This window comes from Natrix helvetica (assembly GCF_964273705.1).
Source record: "Natrix helvetica genome assembly, chromosome: 2".
NCBI lineage: Eukaryota > Metazoa > Chordata > Lepidosauria > Squamata > Natricidae > Natrix > Natrix helvetica.
In genome coordinates this window covers 168,831,726-168,850,939 of record NC_138552.1, presented here as the reverse complement: position 1 = coordinate 168,850,939, position 19,214 = coordinate 168,831,726, and the positions used below count along the sequence as shown (strand labels likewise).

Below are 19,214 nucleotides of genomic sequence, written 5' to 3'. Positions count from 1 at the left end.
TAAGTCAAGAACCCTGACATGAACCCAGGGGAATGGCTATCCATTTGTGTTCTTGGACCATCTCCAACTTTCCCTTCTTCATCAGTGAGAGAATCAGTAGCAAACAATTGGAAAAGAAGCTGAAGAGAGACACCCAGGGCTTAGAATGACAAAAGGTAATAAAAAGCTGGGAGAATAGGCTGTGGAGGCCTGGCTTTCCAGGGAGAAAACCACTGTATTCCTACCTAATATCTAATTATCTCTCTCTATATATAAATATTGCCATATTTGCACATTTTAAAATGTTCTAGAAATCCTGGAATTCAGTTGGCTTGTATGTAGATTCTTGATGTTCTTATGGATCATGACATGTTGCTTTCTTTTAGAAGTCCTTAGAGGGCATCAGATGAATGCATGGGTCCCAAAGATACATACTTTGCCCAACCCACCGAAATGCAACCGTCAATGTTGCCTGGAATCAATTTTACTTGTGTACACATTGAACAGAAGGCAACAACTGCAACTGAACATGAAAAGGAAATTTTATTAAACATGTCTACATAACATGAGTTGGAAGTTCATTTAAAAGCACAGGGAGATGTTAAGACAAGTGGTCAAAATAGAAAGATACTACCGAATCATTTATTTATTTGGCCACTAAAAGACAAAACAGAATCTAATCAGTGCACCAATGCTTCAGTTCTTCCTGCTCAGCAGGTCGAGCAGTAATCAATCCGTGTGCCCCATGGAAACATGGGCAGAATAGTTCTGGCAATATTAAATCATAATAGTAATAATAATAATAATAAATATTTCACTTGGTGCAGGCAGTTATGTCTATGAAGGAAAACTTAATTGTGTACACTGTTTCTACGTGTGTTACAGCCCCACAGTAGGAATCTACACCAAAATATTTATTAGAAGGAATTTGGTCCGTACTACATCACGTTTTCCATAGGGTAAAAAATAAAGTCCATCTATAGACATTTAGCACCAGACTAACTCATAGCCTGGCTGAAAACCTGCAAAATGTCTATAAGAAAAAAATGGATGGCTTAGATTTCTTGGTTACTTCGTTAGCATAATTACGAGCAAACTGTACAAGTACATGCAACATACAACCTGGCCTATGTAGAACTAACATACATTATTAAATAAACTCTTTTGTTTCTTTCCCCCCCTTTTTTTTCCTTTTCCCCTCCCCCCTCCATTTTTTTTTACCCCTTCCTTTCTTTTTCTTTTACAAAAATGTACATGCAGCTTGGAATAGTTCCTGGTCATGCTGCTCTATTTTGTGAAATCACCATAAAAGGAACAAAAACATCTGAATGCACCTGCATATTCTACAGGGCATTTTAAAGCACATTTACAAGAAAAACGAAAACATTAAAAAAAATCACAAGGGATTTCAAGGCCATAAAGAATCTAAATCAGCCTTTCCCAACCTGGTGACTTTCAGTTCTATTGGCATTAAAACTCACCATATTCCTAGAGGGCTGCAGTCCAAAAACATCTCAAAGGCACCAGGTTGGGAAAAGGCTGACTTGAATGAATAAAATGCAAGTATATTTATTCTTCTTCCTTTAACTATACCTCTCCCACCCCACCCACCCACCCACGAGGTAACTTTGTTTTAAAACAATCAAGCTTTGTGCTTGCATCAATCTCGAAGATATGTAAACTGAAGTTTAAAAAAAGCATTCGTAAGTGCAGAATAGTTCAACTGGAATTTTCAATGAAAAATAATTCTCAGTGGAATAAACAGCAAAATGGTGATAAGAACTTTGATTTTGTAAAGTTACAAACAGACTCAGGGTCCAAATGGATTTGAAATTAGATTTCTGAATTAATTGCAAGAATTCTTTTGGTGGAAAATGCCTTTATTTTGAATTCTTTTTTAAAAGAAACATGATAGGATGAGGCTTTGAAGATTGGCTACTAGAAGAAACCAGAAGGAATTAAAGATTATCATTAAAGGAGAACACTTAAATTTGTCTTATTAACGCAGAATGAAGGAACATATTTTAACATTAGGCATATTGAATGATATTCTTGAACAATGGACCCAGCAGTTAACTTTAAGAATGTCTGCCTCAATAGACAGACTCTGTTTGAAAGATGCCATGGAAAAGGAACACGTTTTACTGGAGAAGACTGAAACTGATCTGAAAGTAGATTTAAAAATGACAGGCTGCAAGAATGATATGGAAAAAGATGTCATACTGGAGATACTTGTTAAAGCTTTGAAGAATTTTGTGAGAAGGGACAATGAAAAAAATGAAAAGAAATTAAATTCTAGGACAATATTTGAAGGGACCAAGGAACAAGATTATTGAAATAAAAGGAAGAAATATAACAATGTTTTATCTAGTTATCTGTGGTAAACCTTAATGGATTAGGCTTGATTGACGAGGCTTTAAGGATTTTTTTTCATAGATAAGAGATGGGATGTGGGAAGAAGAGTTCATTTGTTGTAGTTTAAAAAATACATTATTATTAAAATTATTAAAATTGTTCATACCTCTTGTGATGAAGGAGAAGTAATTTCTTTTTATATTTCTCTCCTTTTCTTTATTATAGTTTAATTTTTCTCTCTCTTCTATTTTTATTTCTATTTTTTATTTTCTGTACTTTCTATTTTTCCTTCTATTCTTTCAGTTTTCATTAATTTTTAATCTTGTTAATTGTAAATTTGAATAAAATTACTATTAAAAAAATTCAGTGGAAAATTGAACAATTTATACCAAACTCTAAAAGGGGACAGCTAAGTCTTTTCAAAAGTAACACAAGAATCCAAACATCCTCGATAACAACTCGAGGTTTTAGATGTTCAATATTTTCCCAATCAATATTTATATGTGTATTATATGATTCTAATGACTTTCCTAATGAGCTGTGGTAGAACAACCACTTTACAAAAATAATGGCCAGTATATTAAAATTAAACCCAAAGCCAAGCCAAAACGTTTTTTTTTAAAAACAAGACTGTAACAATAGATGCAGCTTTATATTTCCCTCATGCAAACTCTTAAAAACAGGGGGGGGGGGGGGAACCTTGATGCATAATGCAAATATATTCTGTTTTTGCAACAGTAACAAGCTGTAATAAGAAGCAAAAGTAAACCAGAAGTTGGTCATTTATTCTAGTTCCCCACCTATTAATTAAGATTGTGGACAACCTGAAAGGAGGGACAATGGGACAGCTATTGGCATCGCAGGATTGCAAATGAACACTTTCAGAGATGCTTACAGAGATATACTTCAGCCCTTTTTGATTTTGTTTTAGAAAAAGAAAGGAAGAGTCTCTGTTAGCATCGAGAAGATATATTTTTTTTTACAAAACTGGCGGGAGAACATAGAAAAAAGAAGTGGGAGAGGTAACAATACAGAAATATCAGGACGTTAACATTGCTTGTGGTTTTTGCTGAGAAACAAAATGGGACAGGGGCACTGTTGAAGAATGGTAGTTCCAGTTGAATCTCAAAAGTCCTTCTTTAAATCCTGATAAGGGTATAAACATCAGGGTCATTTTGCTAGATGGATTGACTATATTTTCATATACTGCTTTGCTCAATCGGTTTAAGCTGTCCTTTTTTTTAATACACAACTCAAGACATATTTTTGGATCAACTACTACAGGCAAAATTGATGTGATGATTGTCTCTTTTCAAAACTGTTCCTCATTGTTGCAAATAGCTATTCCCCTTCCCACCGATTGCCTTGAGTGACATTGAGTTTGTTAAGAGAACTCCTGCTTTACGTTAAGATCGAATACAGGGAGGCCCAGTTGAACTTTCCAGAGATGACTGGGAAGCCCTGCGAGTCAGAGGAGTCAATGTTGGATCTACCAATGAGGAAGGTGGAAACAATTTATACCAGCCTATTACCACACTGGATAAATCAAGTTCTTCTAACAAGATCTGTGCAACTCCCATGAAACACTTGTGATCCATTCGGCCATAATCTCCCCATACTATCACCTGCAAAGACAATAGGCAGAATTAATGCTTGCTTGCTTGCTTACTTACTTGCTTAATTATTTAGACTTACATGGGATTCCAATCAGAAATGGCTCTGATTGACTTATAGTCCTTATTACAATATTAAAGTGCTATCTGGACCATAAATTAAAAACAACAATACACAGTAATACAAATCATAAACTACCGTATTTTTTTACTCCATAAGAAGACACACTAATTTTTCTCCCAAAAATGGGTGGAAATGTCTGTGCGTCTTATGGAGTGAATATTGCTGATAGGCAGCAGCGGCGAACAGCAGCAGCAATCCCTTCCACCTGGAACAGCTGATCAGTGGTATTCTGGAAGGCAAATCCAACCGGTGATCAGTTGCTGGGAAGTGAAGCCTTAGCATTCCCCGGCGGAGGCAGCATACATGGAGGAGGCAGGCTGTTTGCAGCAAGGACATTAGCCAGATGAATACCGCATAGATGCTGGGAGGTAAGATATATATTTTTTTGTTTTCCTCCTCTAAACCTAGGTGCATCTTATGGTCAGAAGCGTCTTATGGAGCGAAAAATACGGTAGATCACCTTCTGGGATAGTAACAGCAAAGGACAACCTTCTCTTCAAAGCTATTCTGTGATTATATATTGTATTATATATTATATAAACTGGAGACAATCACTTACTGGGTCCAGAAGAAATCCTTTAAAAATTCACATTTCTTCCAGCCAAATCACTGTATCTCTTTTTCTTTTGCTAGCTTCCTATAACCGGAGATCTTTTTTCCCTTTCTTCTCTTTTGCCCCATAACTCAAATGGGTCTCACAAAGATTCATTAAGATCATTTATCATTGATAACACACCAACTATTCTACCAATTTTTTTAATCATGTCATCCACCTAAGAAAGGACAATCTTCCAATAACTGTTTCGATATACTTACTCTATAAAATAGTAATACAATTCATTTATTTACAGTAGTGGCCAAAATTGTGGAAACCTTTTGGGAAAAGCATACAGTATTTTTGAGGTTTGATGGCTAATAACACCACTTTTTTGGGAGTAGTACCATAAAATTATATATCAATGGAAAGATAATTTAATTAAGAACGTAATGCAGTTATAAAGAAGAAAAGTGAAACACTTGGAAAAAATGAGATACACAAAAATGTCACATAATACTTATTTGGGTTATCTTTAGCATGAATTATGGCCTGACAACCTCTTCCCATGGAGTGAACCAAGTCTTTTAGTTCTGCAGCTGTTATGATGTGAAACCAAGATTGAATGATTGCTTCTATTAACTGGGTTTTATTGCTGGCTATATTTGGCTATAACTTTTCATAGAATACAGATAATGCAATGCAAACTTTGTTGCATTACATTCTTGATTAAATTATCTTTCCATTGATATATAATGTTATGGTACTACTCCCCCCCCCCCAAAAAAAAGTGGTGTTATTAGTCCTCAAACCTCAAAAATACACTTTTCCCAAAAGCTTCCACAATTTTGGCCACTACTGTATTTTATTTATACATTAAATTTATTAACTACCCATCTCCCACACAGAGGGGCTCTCATATTTTCTGAGCTGAATTTATATCTAACTAGTGTTCAGATTTCAGTTGGTATCATTGATAGTGATCATAGGCTGCACCAAGATAAAAGTATCTACCGACCTGAAGGACTTTACCATGTGAATTTTCATCAAAAACCAGTGTCTGTTGGTATAAGGGATCAAGGGTTTTCCTGGCAATCCTTGTTTTCTTCTTAGCTACACATGCTCCATTTTCAAGCAGGTACACTTTGACATATGGCGCTACAAAGGATAAATATATCATGTTTTTACATCTTAAGTTAGTAACTTCCTTATTTTAAGGCGTTTGTACTTTTAATAAGAAATTAATTTAAATTACCAACATGATTACAAAAACAAAGTGGCAACTGCTAAGTTACAAAAAAAATGTAATGAATCAAACATCTAGGATTCTCCTCTAGTCTTATGGCAGTATAAATCTGTCCTAACTCTGGGAAACTCAAATATATTTTCAGTCATTGGCATGGTCTCATGAATTATTCAGATTTACAAGGAAAATCTTTAAATGAGAGCATATACTGTAAATATTCTGTTTACTTTAATCCTTAACATTTCTTCTGAAAATCAGAAAGAAAGGTTAATGTAAGGTACCAGTTACTGATTGTGGATGGATAGAGATAAATAGAGAAACAGAAGACAGATAAATACATCTTCAATAGTGCCTGATCGTTTGAGACAGGTCAATTTCCTGCAATTTTCATAGCATGATTTTTCAGAAGTGGTTTGCCTTCTTCCTAGGGCTGAGACACAGTGACTGGTCAAGGTCACACAACAAGCTTGAGTGACTTAACCACTACACCAAACTGGCTCTCATCTCTCTATCTCTTTATCATACAGACAAATAATCAATTATGGATCAGGAAAGAATGTCTAAGAGATAGCAATCTTCTTGCCAGTATTTATGTTTCTTGTTTTAGCACAAAAAACTGAGCTAGAAAATTATGCTTTTTCCAGTAGGCATGTCTGAAAGTTTTCATCGTATCAGGGATTCTTTTCAGAGATTTGGCTTTCTTCTTGATAGGAAATAACAAGTTACTGACTTGTGCAAAAGATAAGAATGGCACTAAAGACTTTGGTTACTTGGCTTCAGAGCATCCCTCACTTACTCTGTGCACTTCTTAATGATGCTGGAAATGTGTATTATGCGTAGTGTTTTGAATTGGAAGATTTCTTAAATTATGACAATCTTTTGTCATCTGTTCTATGAGGTAGTATACAGGGCAATCCTATATGTAGCTAAGCCCATAGAGTAGAACAAACTTTATTCTCATAATAATAATAAAAACCATTGCAATTTAACTTCTTATCCACATCTGGCGACATCTATTGGATTTATAGCATAGAGAAACCGATGAAAATTATAAAACAGATTTAATCATAAGTTGTTTTGCCTGTTGAAGGGGCAAGTATGAATAAAACATATTTTTATACAATCATATTTGTTCAATCCCAAATGGTTCATTAGTTAATAATGTTAAACAGTGCCATGCTTATTATTACCATGATCAAAATATTGTAACCATCTACAACATTTTATGATCTTGGTTATTCTCTTAGGTTTAGGAGAATCAAGTAAAGCCCCCTCCCCTTACATGTTCTTTCATAACTTCTCTGATTATTCTTGCAGCAATAATTATAGGAGCTATGGTGTTTGGGTATTAGAGCCATCATTCCAAGAATGGCCATGCATGGCACTTGCTCAAAAGGTTGACATGGCGGACACATCCTTGTGATTGAAGCCCACACAGCACCCTTACAGCACACACAAAGGGTGAGTGGGTCTTCAACTGTGCATTTGCTGCCACCATCTTTACTCTTTGTGCCCCATCTCACAGATGCCCTTGGATATTCTAAGCAGTGCTTGAGTGCTCCATCCATATTTTGGGAAACGATTCTTCACAGCTATATGCACAGTCTGAAAAATGTGGACCCAGAGCACCCCTAAACTTTGGCTAGATAGTTTTTCTTACCTGGGGTAGATTTAGAGCCAGGCTTCTGTATAAGGCCTCGAGCTCTAATGACTTCCACTTCTAACTGTCCTTTCTTATCCACCATTCCAATCTGAATATCTCCTAAGACAGAGATAGAATTATCATATTAATCAAAGGAAGGAAGGAAGGAAGGAAGGAAGGAAGGAAGGAAGGAAGGAAGGAAGGAAGGAAGGAAGGAAGGAAGGAAGGGGGGAGGGTTTCAGCCGGTTCACACCGGTACGCTAGAACCCGTTCGTGAAATTTAGCGTACCGTTTGGAACCTGTTCGTCCAGTGGCACAGTACCGGAACGCTCACACCCACCTGCCCCCCCCCAATCACTCCCCCCGCCCCCCAGTCGCTGCTCGCTTGTTTGTCCCACCTGGCCGCACCATGCTTTCCCCAGCCGCCGCTCACTGATTGGCTGGCTTACCAATCACCCCGCCTCTGCGACGCCCACCCAGTCACATGACCACCGCGCTACTCCCACAAAACAGGCCACACCTACAGAATAGGTTCTAAAAAAAATTGAAACCCACCACTGGAAAGAAAGGAAAGAAGGAAGGAAGGAAGGAAGGAAGGAAGGAAGGAAGGAAGGAAGGAAGGAAGGAAGGAAGGAAGGAAGTTGTATAGTGTACCTTAAATTGTGCTATTTATTATTTTATTAAGCACTTCTATCCTGGCTTGCTAAATTTTCTGTCTCTTTTTCCCCAATTGGTTTAACTTACATTTTAGCTAACTGGCACGATTTCTCTTATGTAGTATGCAATTTAGACTAACATCAAAGGCATAAACAGAACTATAGATTTAAATGCCCTTGGTTGAATGGCAATCATAAAAATGGCAGCAGGAACCACTTCAGAAAACAAGCTCCAAGCTCTATGTCCTGCTATACACTTTTTTTTAACTGTTCAGGCCCACTGGGCCTCAGCAGAGGGTGCAACAACAGCTCAAGAGTTTTCCAATTAGAACAAGATTTATATATCTGATATACAGGAGAAGCTTCCCAAAACGTCTTTTTAAAAAGAATAAATCTTTCAAATTGATTTTCTGTGTTAGAATCTCTACAAAGCCTATTAAAAATTAAAAGCATAAATAGTGGAAATAATATGTCATTGGGAAAAATAAATTGTTTTCAACCTAAGTCATGCATGAACTGATTGTAGAATTGCATTGATTAAAACCCAGCAGGTGTATTGTATACAACTAAAAAATCAAATCATCATTTATAATACAACTGATTCAGAGGTGGGTTGCTCCCGATTTGGCCTGGATCGGGCGAACCAGTAGTAGCGGTGGCAGGAGGCTCCGCCCACCCACCGACACAGATGCTTCTGTGAACCAGTAGTAAAAAAAAAATAGCAACTCATCACTGAACTGATTCACTGATAGCTCCAACATAGTTAGTACATCTCTAAATGAATAAGGAACATTAGACAGAAATAAACAAACTCTACACTAAATAAAATTACAATAACAGCTGAAGTTGGGGACAGGTTGAATTGTACTCGGGCTCAGGAAACGTTAAGGCTTTCTTTCTACTTCTGTCATCAAGACAGAATTGTTGGCATCAAGTGAACAGTTTTCAAAGAGAAGATGGCCTATTGGCAGATCTTCAGAGAGAACTTCACTCTATACAAAGGAAGTCGTCTGGGAAAACTGCATTCACCCATGCTTGTAAATTTGTATCTTACATTAATATTGGCAGCATCCTAGTATATTGCATATGTAATTCATTTACATATGTTCTGGGAATGATCATGGGACTGAGAAATTCCAAGAAGGGGAAGAGAGCTAAGTGGTTACAAATGGTTCAGAATCTAATTGTCTATACAGTAGAATTGAGCACTTCAATATAACTCTGAAAAGAGCATCCCTTGGAAACAGCTTCATTAACGTCCAAAGAATATAGGAAGTGACCTGCTCAGTCTTCTATTACAGACCTCAGCATACAGGAGACAAGGGACAGAAGCCCTTGCCCCAAATCTTTGCCTCCTTAGCCGATGATTCTCCCAGGAAGGGCAACCGTTGGCTTACCTGAAGTTTCCCAACTGGAGATTTTCCTGCATTGTTTGCCCAGGTCTTTTGGTGAATGGTTAAAAGAATCAAAAGTGGTGCTGAAAACCTCATCTGTTCTGCTCAGCTCTCCTGCCTGTTTGCTAGCTCACATGAGAGCCAGTCACTTTAAATTCATGGCACTGTGGATCCAGAAATCTCATGAGTGGATGGAAGGTAAAGGATTCAGGGAAACACAGTAATTACAGCTTTTTCTTCCCTTGTAGTTCCTTGGCTTTCCTGAAAATTTGACCCAGGGGCGAGGGAGAGCTGTAAATACAAAGGGGAACTACACTTTTGTTAATAAGAATTCCCACAGGTTCAAATGTCCTTTTAAGTAGCAGAAGGGCAAAACTGGATCCAAGCTAAGTTTTCTGGACATTGATGTTCACTTGCTTGAATGTTTTTTTCTCGAGTGTGATTAAATGTTTTCAACAATAATAAAAACCCTAATTAAAGAGAAACCTCTGAGCTTTGTAACACAAACTGGTGCAGAGAAATGTTGCAAAAGTCACAAAAGGAAATCAACCCACCTGTTTTAACGAATAAATTATTTTAATATTTCCTTTTATGCAATTAGTTCATGGCCCAGGCTAAAATATTTAGGAATATCAACTTACTACTTTGTTTTCCTGAAAATGAGACCTCCCCAGATAATAAGCAGCCATGAGGTGACCACGCTCGCCGCTTCCTGCACTTCAAAAATAATAAGACCGCCCCGAAAATAAGGCCAAGTATTTATTTCGGGGGGGGTCAAAAGAAAATAAGACCCTGTCTTATTTTCGGGAAAACATGGTATATACCCACAGATACATACATTATACATACCTACAGAATGGGTGAAAAATGGGACAAATTTTAATAACTGCTTAATTAGACAAGGACATGACAACCCTGCTCTCAAACAATACATTTTAAAACAGCTAATCTGTTTTACAGGTAAAAGAAATATACTCTTACCCATGGCAGGAGTTGCTAAAGTCTGTCGTCCCACTAGCTGAGCCGGTCCAAGCCCATCTAGAAAATCACTGAACTGACTATCAGCACCCAGTCGAACTCCAGGAAATATTAGACTGTAATAAAAATCAGAGTAGACGGGCTAAAAAATAATTCATATTATCTGTCTATTATTTTGGCATGACTCTTTTTTCAAATTCACAGCTATAGATGAACCTATGGGATGTGGAACACATTGCCATATTCTTGAACCTTACTCATTTACTTACTCTTACTTATTCGTTTCTGAAATAGTCACAAAAGATAGGACAATATTAGTTGTATGGAAACAGAATCCCACCGTAGAAATCAAGTTCAAATGAAAGCATCAGGTATTCTGAATTACAATTCCCACCATGTCCAGGCAGCACTCTGGATATGCTGAGTCTAGACAATTGTAAAGACAATCAAGAAATATCCTCATTTTTTTCTCTAGAAGCTCTGCATGTAGAATACAATAATACAATACAATACAATAGTAGAGTTGGAAGGGACCTTGGAGGTCTTCTAGTCCAACCCCCTGCCTAGGCAGGAAACCCTATACCGTTTCAGACAAATAGCTATCCAACATCTTCTTAAAGACTTCCAGTGTTGGGGCATTCACAACTTCTGGAGGCAAGCTGTTCCACTGATTAATTGTTCTCACTGTCAGGAAATTTCTCCTCAGTTCTAAGTTGCTTCTCTCCTTGATTAGTTTCCACCCATTGCTTCTTGTTCTACCCTCAGGTGCTTTGGAGAATAGTTTGACTCCCTCTTCTTTGTGGCAACCTCTGAGATATTGGAATAATGCTATCATGTCTCCCCTAGTCCTTCTTTCTCTTAAGCTAAACATACCCAGTTCCTGCAACCGTTCTTCATGTTTTAGTCTCCAGTCCCCTAATCATCTTTGTTGCTCTTCTCTGTACTCTTTCTAGAGTCTCCACATCTTTTTTACATCGTGGCAACCAGAACTGAATGCAGTATTCCAAGTGTGGCCTTACCAAGGCATTATAAAGTGGTATTAACACTTCACGTGATCTTGATTCTATCCCTCTGTTGATGCAGCCTAGAACTGTGTTGGCTTTTTTGGCAGCTGCTGCACACTGCTGGCTCATATTTAAATGGTTGTCCACTAGGACTCCAAGATCCCTTTCACAGTTACTACTACTGAGTAAGGTATCACCTATACTGTACCTGTGCATTCCGTTTTTGTTGCCTAAATGTAGAACCTTACTCTTTTCACCATTGAATTTCATTTTATTAGATAGTGCCCAATGTTCAAGTTTGTCAAGATCCTTCTGTATCTTAAGCCTATCTTCTGGAGTGTTGGCTATTCCTGCCAGCTTGGTATCATCTGCAAATTTGATGAGTTCCCCATTTATTCCCTCATCCAAATCATTGATGAAGATGTTGAAGAGTACTGGGCCTAAAACAGAGCCTTGGGGTACTCCACTGCATACTTCCCTCCATGTAGATGCAGTTCCATTGAGAACTACACGTTGAGTGCGGTTGGTCAGCCAGTTACCAATCCATCTGGTGGTGATGCTGTCTAACCCACATTCTTCTACTTTATCTAGTAGTAGGTTATGGTCTACCTTATCAAAAGCCTTACTGAAGTCCAAGTAAACTATATCAACGGCATTCCTCTGGTCCACTAATTTTGTCACATTATCAAAGAATGCAATAAGATTAGTCTGGCATGATCTGTTTTTGACAAATCCATGTTGGCTTTTGGCTATTACTTTGTTTGCTTCTAGGTGTTCGCAAATTCGTTGCTTGATTATTTTTTCCAGAATCTTTCCTGGTATTGAGGTTAGGCTGATAGGTCTGTAGTTTCCTGGATCTAATTTTTTCCCTTTTTTGAAGATGGGAACCACATCAGCTCTTTTCCAGTCCTCTGGTAGTTCCCCGGTGTTCCAGGATCTCTGAAAGATATAATTCAGTGGTTCTGAGATCTCGTCTGCTAGTTCCTTCAGAACTCTGGGGTGTAATCCATCCGGTCCTGGTGATTTGAACTCATCTAGGGTAGACAGGTGCTCACTTACCATTTTCTTCCCTATTTCAATTTGTGTTCCTAATTTTGTGGTGCTGCTTTTGATAGGTTGGACTGTTTTATCCCTTTGTGTAAAGACAGATGCAAAACATGAGTTAAATAGTTCTGCTTTCTCCCTGTTGCTTGTCACCTTCTTGCCACTTTCTCCTAGCAATGGACCAATTGTTTCCTTAACTTTTTTCTTGTTTTTAACATGTTGGAAGAAGCTTTTTTGTTAATTTTTACTTTTGTGGCAAGCCTTTCTTCATTGTGAGCCTTAGCTTTCCTCACTTCATCTTTACAGGCTCGGGCTATTTGCTGATATTCTGCCTTAGTTATGTCCCCCTCCTTCCACTTTTTATACTTACTTTTTTTGTCTTTCAGTTTGTCAGATAGTTGTTTATGCAGCCATGCTGGTTTCTTTTGGGAGCTGTTGTTTTTCTTCTTCATTGGTATTGTGTTAGACTGGGCTTTTCTAATCTCATTTTTCAAAATTCCCCAAGCTTCTTGAGTTGTTTTCCCCTCGAGGATTCTCATCCATGGAATTTTTCCCAAGCTCTCTCTAAGTTTATTGAAATTAGCTTTCTTAAAGTCCAAGACTCTAGTTTGACTTTGTTCTACTACTTGTGTTTGGATAATGTTGAATTCCAATATTGCATGGTCACTTGCCCCCAGGGTTCCTATGACTTCAACACCTTCTATCATTTCCTCTCTGTTAGTGAGAATTAAGTCCAGTATGGCTGATCCCCTTGTTTCCTTCTCTACTTTTTGGAAAACAAAGTTGTCTGCTAGGTTTGTTAGGAACCTGTTGGATCTTCCACTTGGTGCAGAGTTTGTTTCCCAGTTGATGTCAGGGTAGTTAAAATCTCCCATTACTATTGTGGTGTGCTTCCTACATACCTTAGTTAGCTGACTAGCAAAAAGTTCATCTTCTTCCTCTGCTTGGTTGGGTGGCCTGTAGTATAGACCTATGGCAATGTCATTTCCCCCACAACCTTTAATATTGACCCAAATGCATTCAAGATAATTCTCATTATTGTTGTGCTCTATTTCTGTAGAGACATAGTTATTTCTTATATATAGTGCAACTCCACCTCCTCTTTTATTTGGTCTATTTCTTTTAAATAATTTAAATCCTTCTAGCTGTATGTTCCATTTGTCAGTTTCATCCCACCAAGTTTCTGTAATGGCAATAATATCATATCTGCCCTCTTTTACTTGAATTTCTAATTCTCCCTGTTTATTCCTCATGCTCTGTGCATTGGTATATAGACATTTGAGTCCATTTTGATTGACCTTGTGTTTACTGTCTACATAACCTGTATTATGCCTGACTGCCCCTATTTTCTTGCCACTTGTGTGATTCATGCACATGGTATGACAATCACTATTACATGCTTGGTTTTGCTTGACAGCAGGAGTGATAATCTTACCCACACACACATCTATGTTACATGCATTTATAACCCTATGAATTTTAGTTTGCTGGGGACAGAGATGTTCTGTATCTATTAATTCTCTGTCCCCGCTCTTCAGTTTAAATGTTTATCAAGAAAATCTGTGAATTTAATGCCAAGTAACTCAGTTCCTTTCTTGGATGGGTGCAACCCATCTCTTTTGTACAGTTTTTCATTGGACCAGCTACAGGCTTCATGACTAATAAAACCAAAGCCTTCCCTTTTACACCACTCCTTTAGCCAAACATTAAACTCTGCTACACGCTGGCCCTTCCCTTTTTGTTCCTTATATACAGGTAAAACCTCTGAAAAGATAAGCCTACAACCTATACTATTAAGTTCATACCCCAATGTTCCGTTGGTCTAGAAACAGATGGGGACAACCCAAGATTTTAGGCATGGTAAAAAATGGTGTGCACTCATTCAAGTCCCAACGAAGCTGGGAAAAAACTTCCTTCAATTTCTTTTTCCTATCCATAATAACAGTACATAAAAGAACCCCAAATTTGGTACCCTATCATGACAACATTAGCTCAATAGCAGAGTTTGGCAACATATTTAGGATCAAGGCCTTATTAAATATCTATGGGTTTGGATTAATACAGTCAACTGATTGAAGAACAATGTTATTTTATTTTCAGAGATGACCAGATTATTTATTTAAGTATGCTTGTCACAATGTGCATTTACCAAAGTGAAAAAAGTAACATTCAGATTTAATAACAGATTCCATCTTGAGAATGAGAGTGAGGCAGCTGCTTTTCTGCATCATAGCGGTTGCAGTTTTGATAAATGTGTGGTTAAAAGGAAACTGAAGACCTCAGCAGAACATCCCAATATTTAAAATCAAATTATAGCATTTGAAATTACCTGATCTACCCCTGAAGCCTCTATTAAAAGCTATCACGTATTAAAACAGCAATTTAGGCTAAAGTTTTCCCATGGGATCTTCCATCCCTAGGCAGCAAGTCTTGCCAGAGCATAACCAGGGATATTTTATCTTTCAGCAGAATTACCCAAGAGAATCTCCAAAGTACTTTTTCTTCACTACTGAGCAACCACAATTCCCACTCAATTCATCTGCAATGAGACAGCAGGGTTTTTAGGTCAATCTTGTCCCAATTTATCTTCCTCTGCTGTCCTATATAGGCACTATTGCTCTAAATTTGTATATCCTTCCTTTCCCCCTTCTTTAAAAGATTGCCCCTCCTATCTGGTTGCCACAGTTGATTTGCCTCCTGTTGCAACACTATGGACACCTAAACAAGGGGTGAAATGCTACCAGTTTGGACCAGTTCGCCCGAACCAGTAGTAAAAAATGCTACCAGTTTGCCCAAACCAGTAGTAAAAAAAAAATGCTACCGGTTCAGGCAAACCGGTAGTTCCGACGATCAGCTGTGCGACAATAAAGCTGTACTGTGCGATTTATATTCGCTAGAAAGCAGGAAACCCTACTTTCTAGCAAATCTAAATCGCACAGCACAGCTGTCCCCCCCCCTGCTGTTCTACTTACCTTTGCAGACTCAGAAAAGGCTTCTTAATCCTCATTTTTCAGACTGCCTGGCAGTGCAAAGCGCACATGCGCATGTGAAGCAAACCAGTAGCAGACTTCAGAGCATTTCACCCCTGCCCTAAACCTTCCAACGTTGTCATAAATCACCTGCTGGTCTGACACATGGGATTTGGTTTTCAGAGGCCTCAACTCACTTTCCTTCTGAGCTGTAACTGTTGATACTACCATCAGTTGACTCCCGACTGGGCTGCCGGACCATGCGACTTCTCATTTCTGCTGCCATTCCTGTCTCTGTGCTTCTTTGTATAGTGCTTTTCAGCTTCTTGTTGCCAGTCTCTGCAACAGACAGAAAAACAGAAAGCAGTAGAAACTGTAATAGGAATACTTACAGGGAATTTTTAAAAGGTTAGAAAGTTGTTGTAGTTATGTATGTTGTTCACTGTAGACTAAAATGAGAGAACATTGAACTAAACAAATTTCTAAACAATAGGCAATAAAACTGCATTATCTTATTATTAGCAAGCATACTGTCTTGTAGATTACACATTTCAGTTCATTCGTTACTTTATCTACTCATTATGACTATTTTGCTTATAAACAACTCATTGTATTTTTTCAACATGCATCTCTTTTGATCTTTTTAATAGCATTTACCATCAATAGCTACAATCCTACATTCACTTACCTAGCTTAACTCAGGGACAGAAGACACAGGGAACTGCAACACAGCTATTTTTTTTAAAGAAAGATACAATGCAATGATTCCTCATTCATTTGCTGCACATTTATGAGCACATTTATGATGCAATGCTGGTTTTGAAACAGCCATGCTTATATTTTGTGGATTGTTCAGCAAGTTCACGCAACCTGATATTCTCCAGATATGTTGGGTTGTGATGCCTATCACAATCACAAGTAGATCCCAGGCTGACGAAGATGATGGGGGGGGGGTGTAATGTCTACTTCTGAGCATGTCACGAAGAACAATGTCAACTGAGGTGGTGCAAAACCCACCACTGATTTTATAATTTCACGAGACACTGTTTGTTCTTCATAGGATAGATCTTTATTATACCCTGGTTGCAGGCTGCCCAATAGGGTGATTTTCTACAAAAATCCAGGTACAAGACTTCCATTCATAATACAGATATGGGATGTTCATTCTGACGATCATTCTTTCAGATGTGTTAAGCTGAGAGAGACCATATTGTAAACCAGCCAACAATCTGTCTACAATTCAATCTAATCCCCACATTCTGCTTGTTGACTGCACTGTGGTATATTGGTTATTTTCTACCTCTGTAAAATGCAGGAAAAAAAATGTTCACATCTCTTTTGTGATGGTTGCTGGGGGACTGCTGGTATCTCAAGATGGAGGAAAGGTCAAAGGATTCCTTTGAAAGAGCTACTGTAATTCTACTTTCTGTGAATTCTGATGAACAGCTGCATCAGGCCACTAGGAAGCAAATGCTGGGAATCGAACAGCATTTGGTAGTGGCTTATGGTCACTTGGAAATCATGCAAATGGCAAACACTTCCAAAATGCATGCAATTTAAATAAATCCCATCAGGTTAAAAAGAGGTTCATAAATAATTGATAAACACAATTCATCACCCAATTATTTTGTTGACAGATATGTGGGAATTCTTTCAATAAAACATTTGATAAAAGGTCTTCCCATCTGAGCATGTCATTAACAATGGAAATACACTATTCTGGATTCTCACAACCTTCCCTCTGTTGATTGGCACCTGTTGCCTTTTATGTGTGTTTTGTTTCAGCTGCAGAGGGGGATGCACAACTGTTTCATTTGACAACACCTGTGTAAATAACGGCTAAACTTAAAAACACCAGCTTTTTCTACTAGTCGTAACTGCAGAGGTTCACCTGCCCATTGCAATTCATAGCATTCTGTGTTTCTGTTGATCTGCTGTTAAGGATTTGAAAGTTAAGATGCAGAGCAAACTGTTCAGATGCCACTATGAAAACATGGACATTATGTTTTAGCATGTAAAAGACAGTATGCACTATTAAACATACCACTGTAAGAAACAGAGACCTGGATAAATTAACATATTCCTGAAGATCTATTGCATTGTATATAAAGACAATAAGTATGATGACACTTAAAGCAAGTTTTGCCTCTGTGAACTCTAAAGCATGTCAGTATTTACACAACATCAAGTAATTTGAAACGTGAAAGAGGAATTAAAAAGTGAAAACCTCTTCGTCTACCGAGTGTAACTGATTTCTAGGCACCTCTAGTATATGAGTTATACCAAATGAACCACCTGCCAGAAAAGTCTGATCATACATCTTTGAAACTGGAGAGTAAGTGACAGGCTTAGGAGGGATGTGGAGTGAACCATCCTGCTACGATCAGATAAAGAAAATGTTTACTTAATACTGGCTGATGTTCTAGAAAGTTTGAATAATTCAACCAATTTGTTTTTTTTTTAAATTCAAGTTTATAGGTCAGTGATGGCAAACCTTTTTGGCACAGAGTGTAGAAAAGCTTGTGTGGAAATGTCATGCACACACTCCTCAGGGCTGCGCTTCGGAAAAGCCAAACTTTCGGGTTCTGGCACGCATGAATGCCCAACAATCAGCTGGCTGGCACTCATGCACACACTGTTTTTTGGCACTGCCATGCACGCAAAGGACAGTTGATTGTCACGTGGGCATGCAGGCCAGAAACGCAGAAGACAAACAGGCAAGGCCGCAAGTGCTGGGCAACAAGACTTTGTGTGCCACTTTGGGCACGTGTGCCATAGGTTCGCCATCACGGTTATAGGTACTTTATATCTTTGTTTTTGGGTGATTAGAAATAGCAATGCCCCTGGGAAATAGGCAATGTTTCATTGCTGGGATACTTGTACACTTTTGTTTAAACACCACATTGACTTCATAATAGCCAGGGCTCTCCTGTGGACTATGTTTCCATTGCTTTTTTTTCTTTTTTTCTTTTTTGAGGAAGAGATATGTAGCTCACACTTTGGAGTTTTTATATCTCAATTACTAGATATAAGATGAATATTTAAAACAGTATCCATGCTATTAGAACTTCACTATTCTACACGTGTAATTTGAAAAGGTTCAACAAACAAATTGTACAGAAAAGTGTTGTGGTAAGAAAAATTAAACATTCCTATTTCATACAAATGATTCTAATACATGATTTCAAAACAAATCTTCAGGTAAAAGAGCTGCTTTGGGAAACAAACTGAACACTCTTGTCAATATGCCTAAGATGTTGATTTATAAATATATTTTGGATATATAAATGATTATGGATACATAAAAAAGAAGTCAGAATTTTAAGATGGTATTGATGAAAACACAATTGAAATACTGGGGTGGGGGGGGGGAAGACCAGTTGTAAAAGAAATGCAGTCATTAAGGCTATATTTTTTTCCGCTGAAAACAGAAAAGACAAGCTTTACAACTCATTAATCTGATCATTTTGTATATAACTTTTAAGACTTCTAACTGAAGTAGAAGAGAGAAAACCATTGCAATATTTAATCCAGAGGTGTTAAGATGCAGAGGAATTAATGTCATAAAAACATGTGTAAGTCCATTAATCCATAAACTGTATCACTGCTCAAAAACCTTGGAAGCAGTCTTGTACACATGGTTATTTTCTATTTGTAACTGACAAAAGGACACAT

At 37.8% G+C, this 19,214-nt stretch overlaps 1 protein-coding gene across 5 annotated transcripts in view; it reads right to left on the bottom strand.

The window, feature by feature from the left end:
* Positions 1-504: 504 nt before the first annotated feature.
* The window catches only part of RIMS1 (regulating synaptic membrane exocytosis 1), a 317,386-nt gene continuing 298,676 nt past the window's right edge, over positions 505-19,214 (bottom strand). For all 5 annotated transcript variants that reach the window (XM_081940589.1, XM_081940585.1, XM_081940586.1 and 2 more), the window contains 5 exons: positions 15,737-15,878; positions 10,526-10,638; positions 7,513-7,614; positions 5,625-5,764; positions 505-3,959 (listed from right to left, as the gene is read on the bottom strand). In XM_081940589.1, the coding sequence (XP_081796715.1) occupies positions 3,741-3,959; positions 5,625-5,764; positions 7,513-7,614; positions 10,526-10,638; positions 15,737-15,878 (716 nt within the window). In that variant the 3' untranslated portion in view covers positions 505-3,740. The remainder of the gene's footprint in view (positions 3,960-5,624; positions 5,765-7,512; positions 7,615-10,525; positions 10,639-15,736; positions 15,879-19,214) is intronic.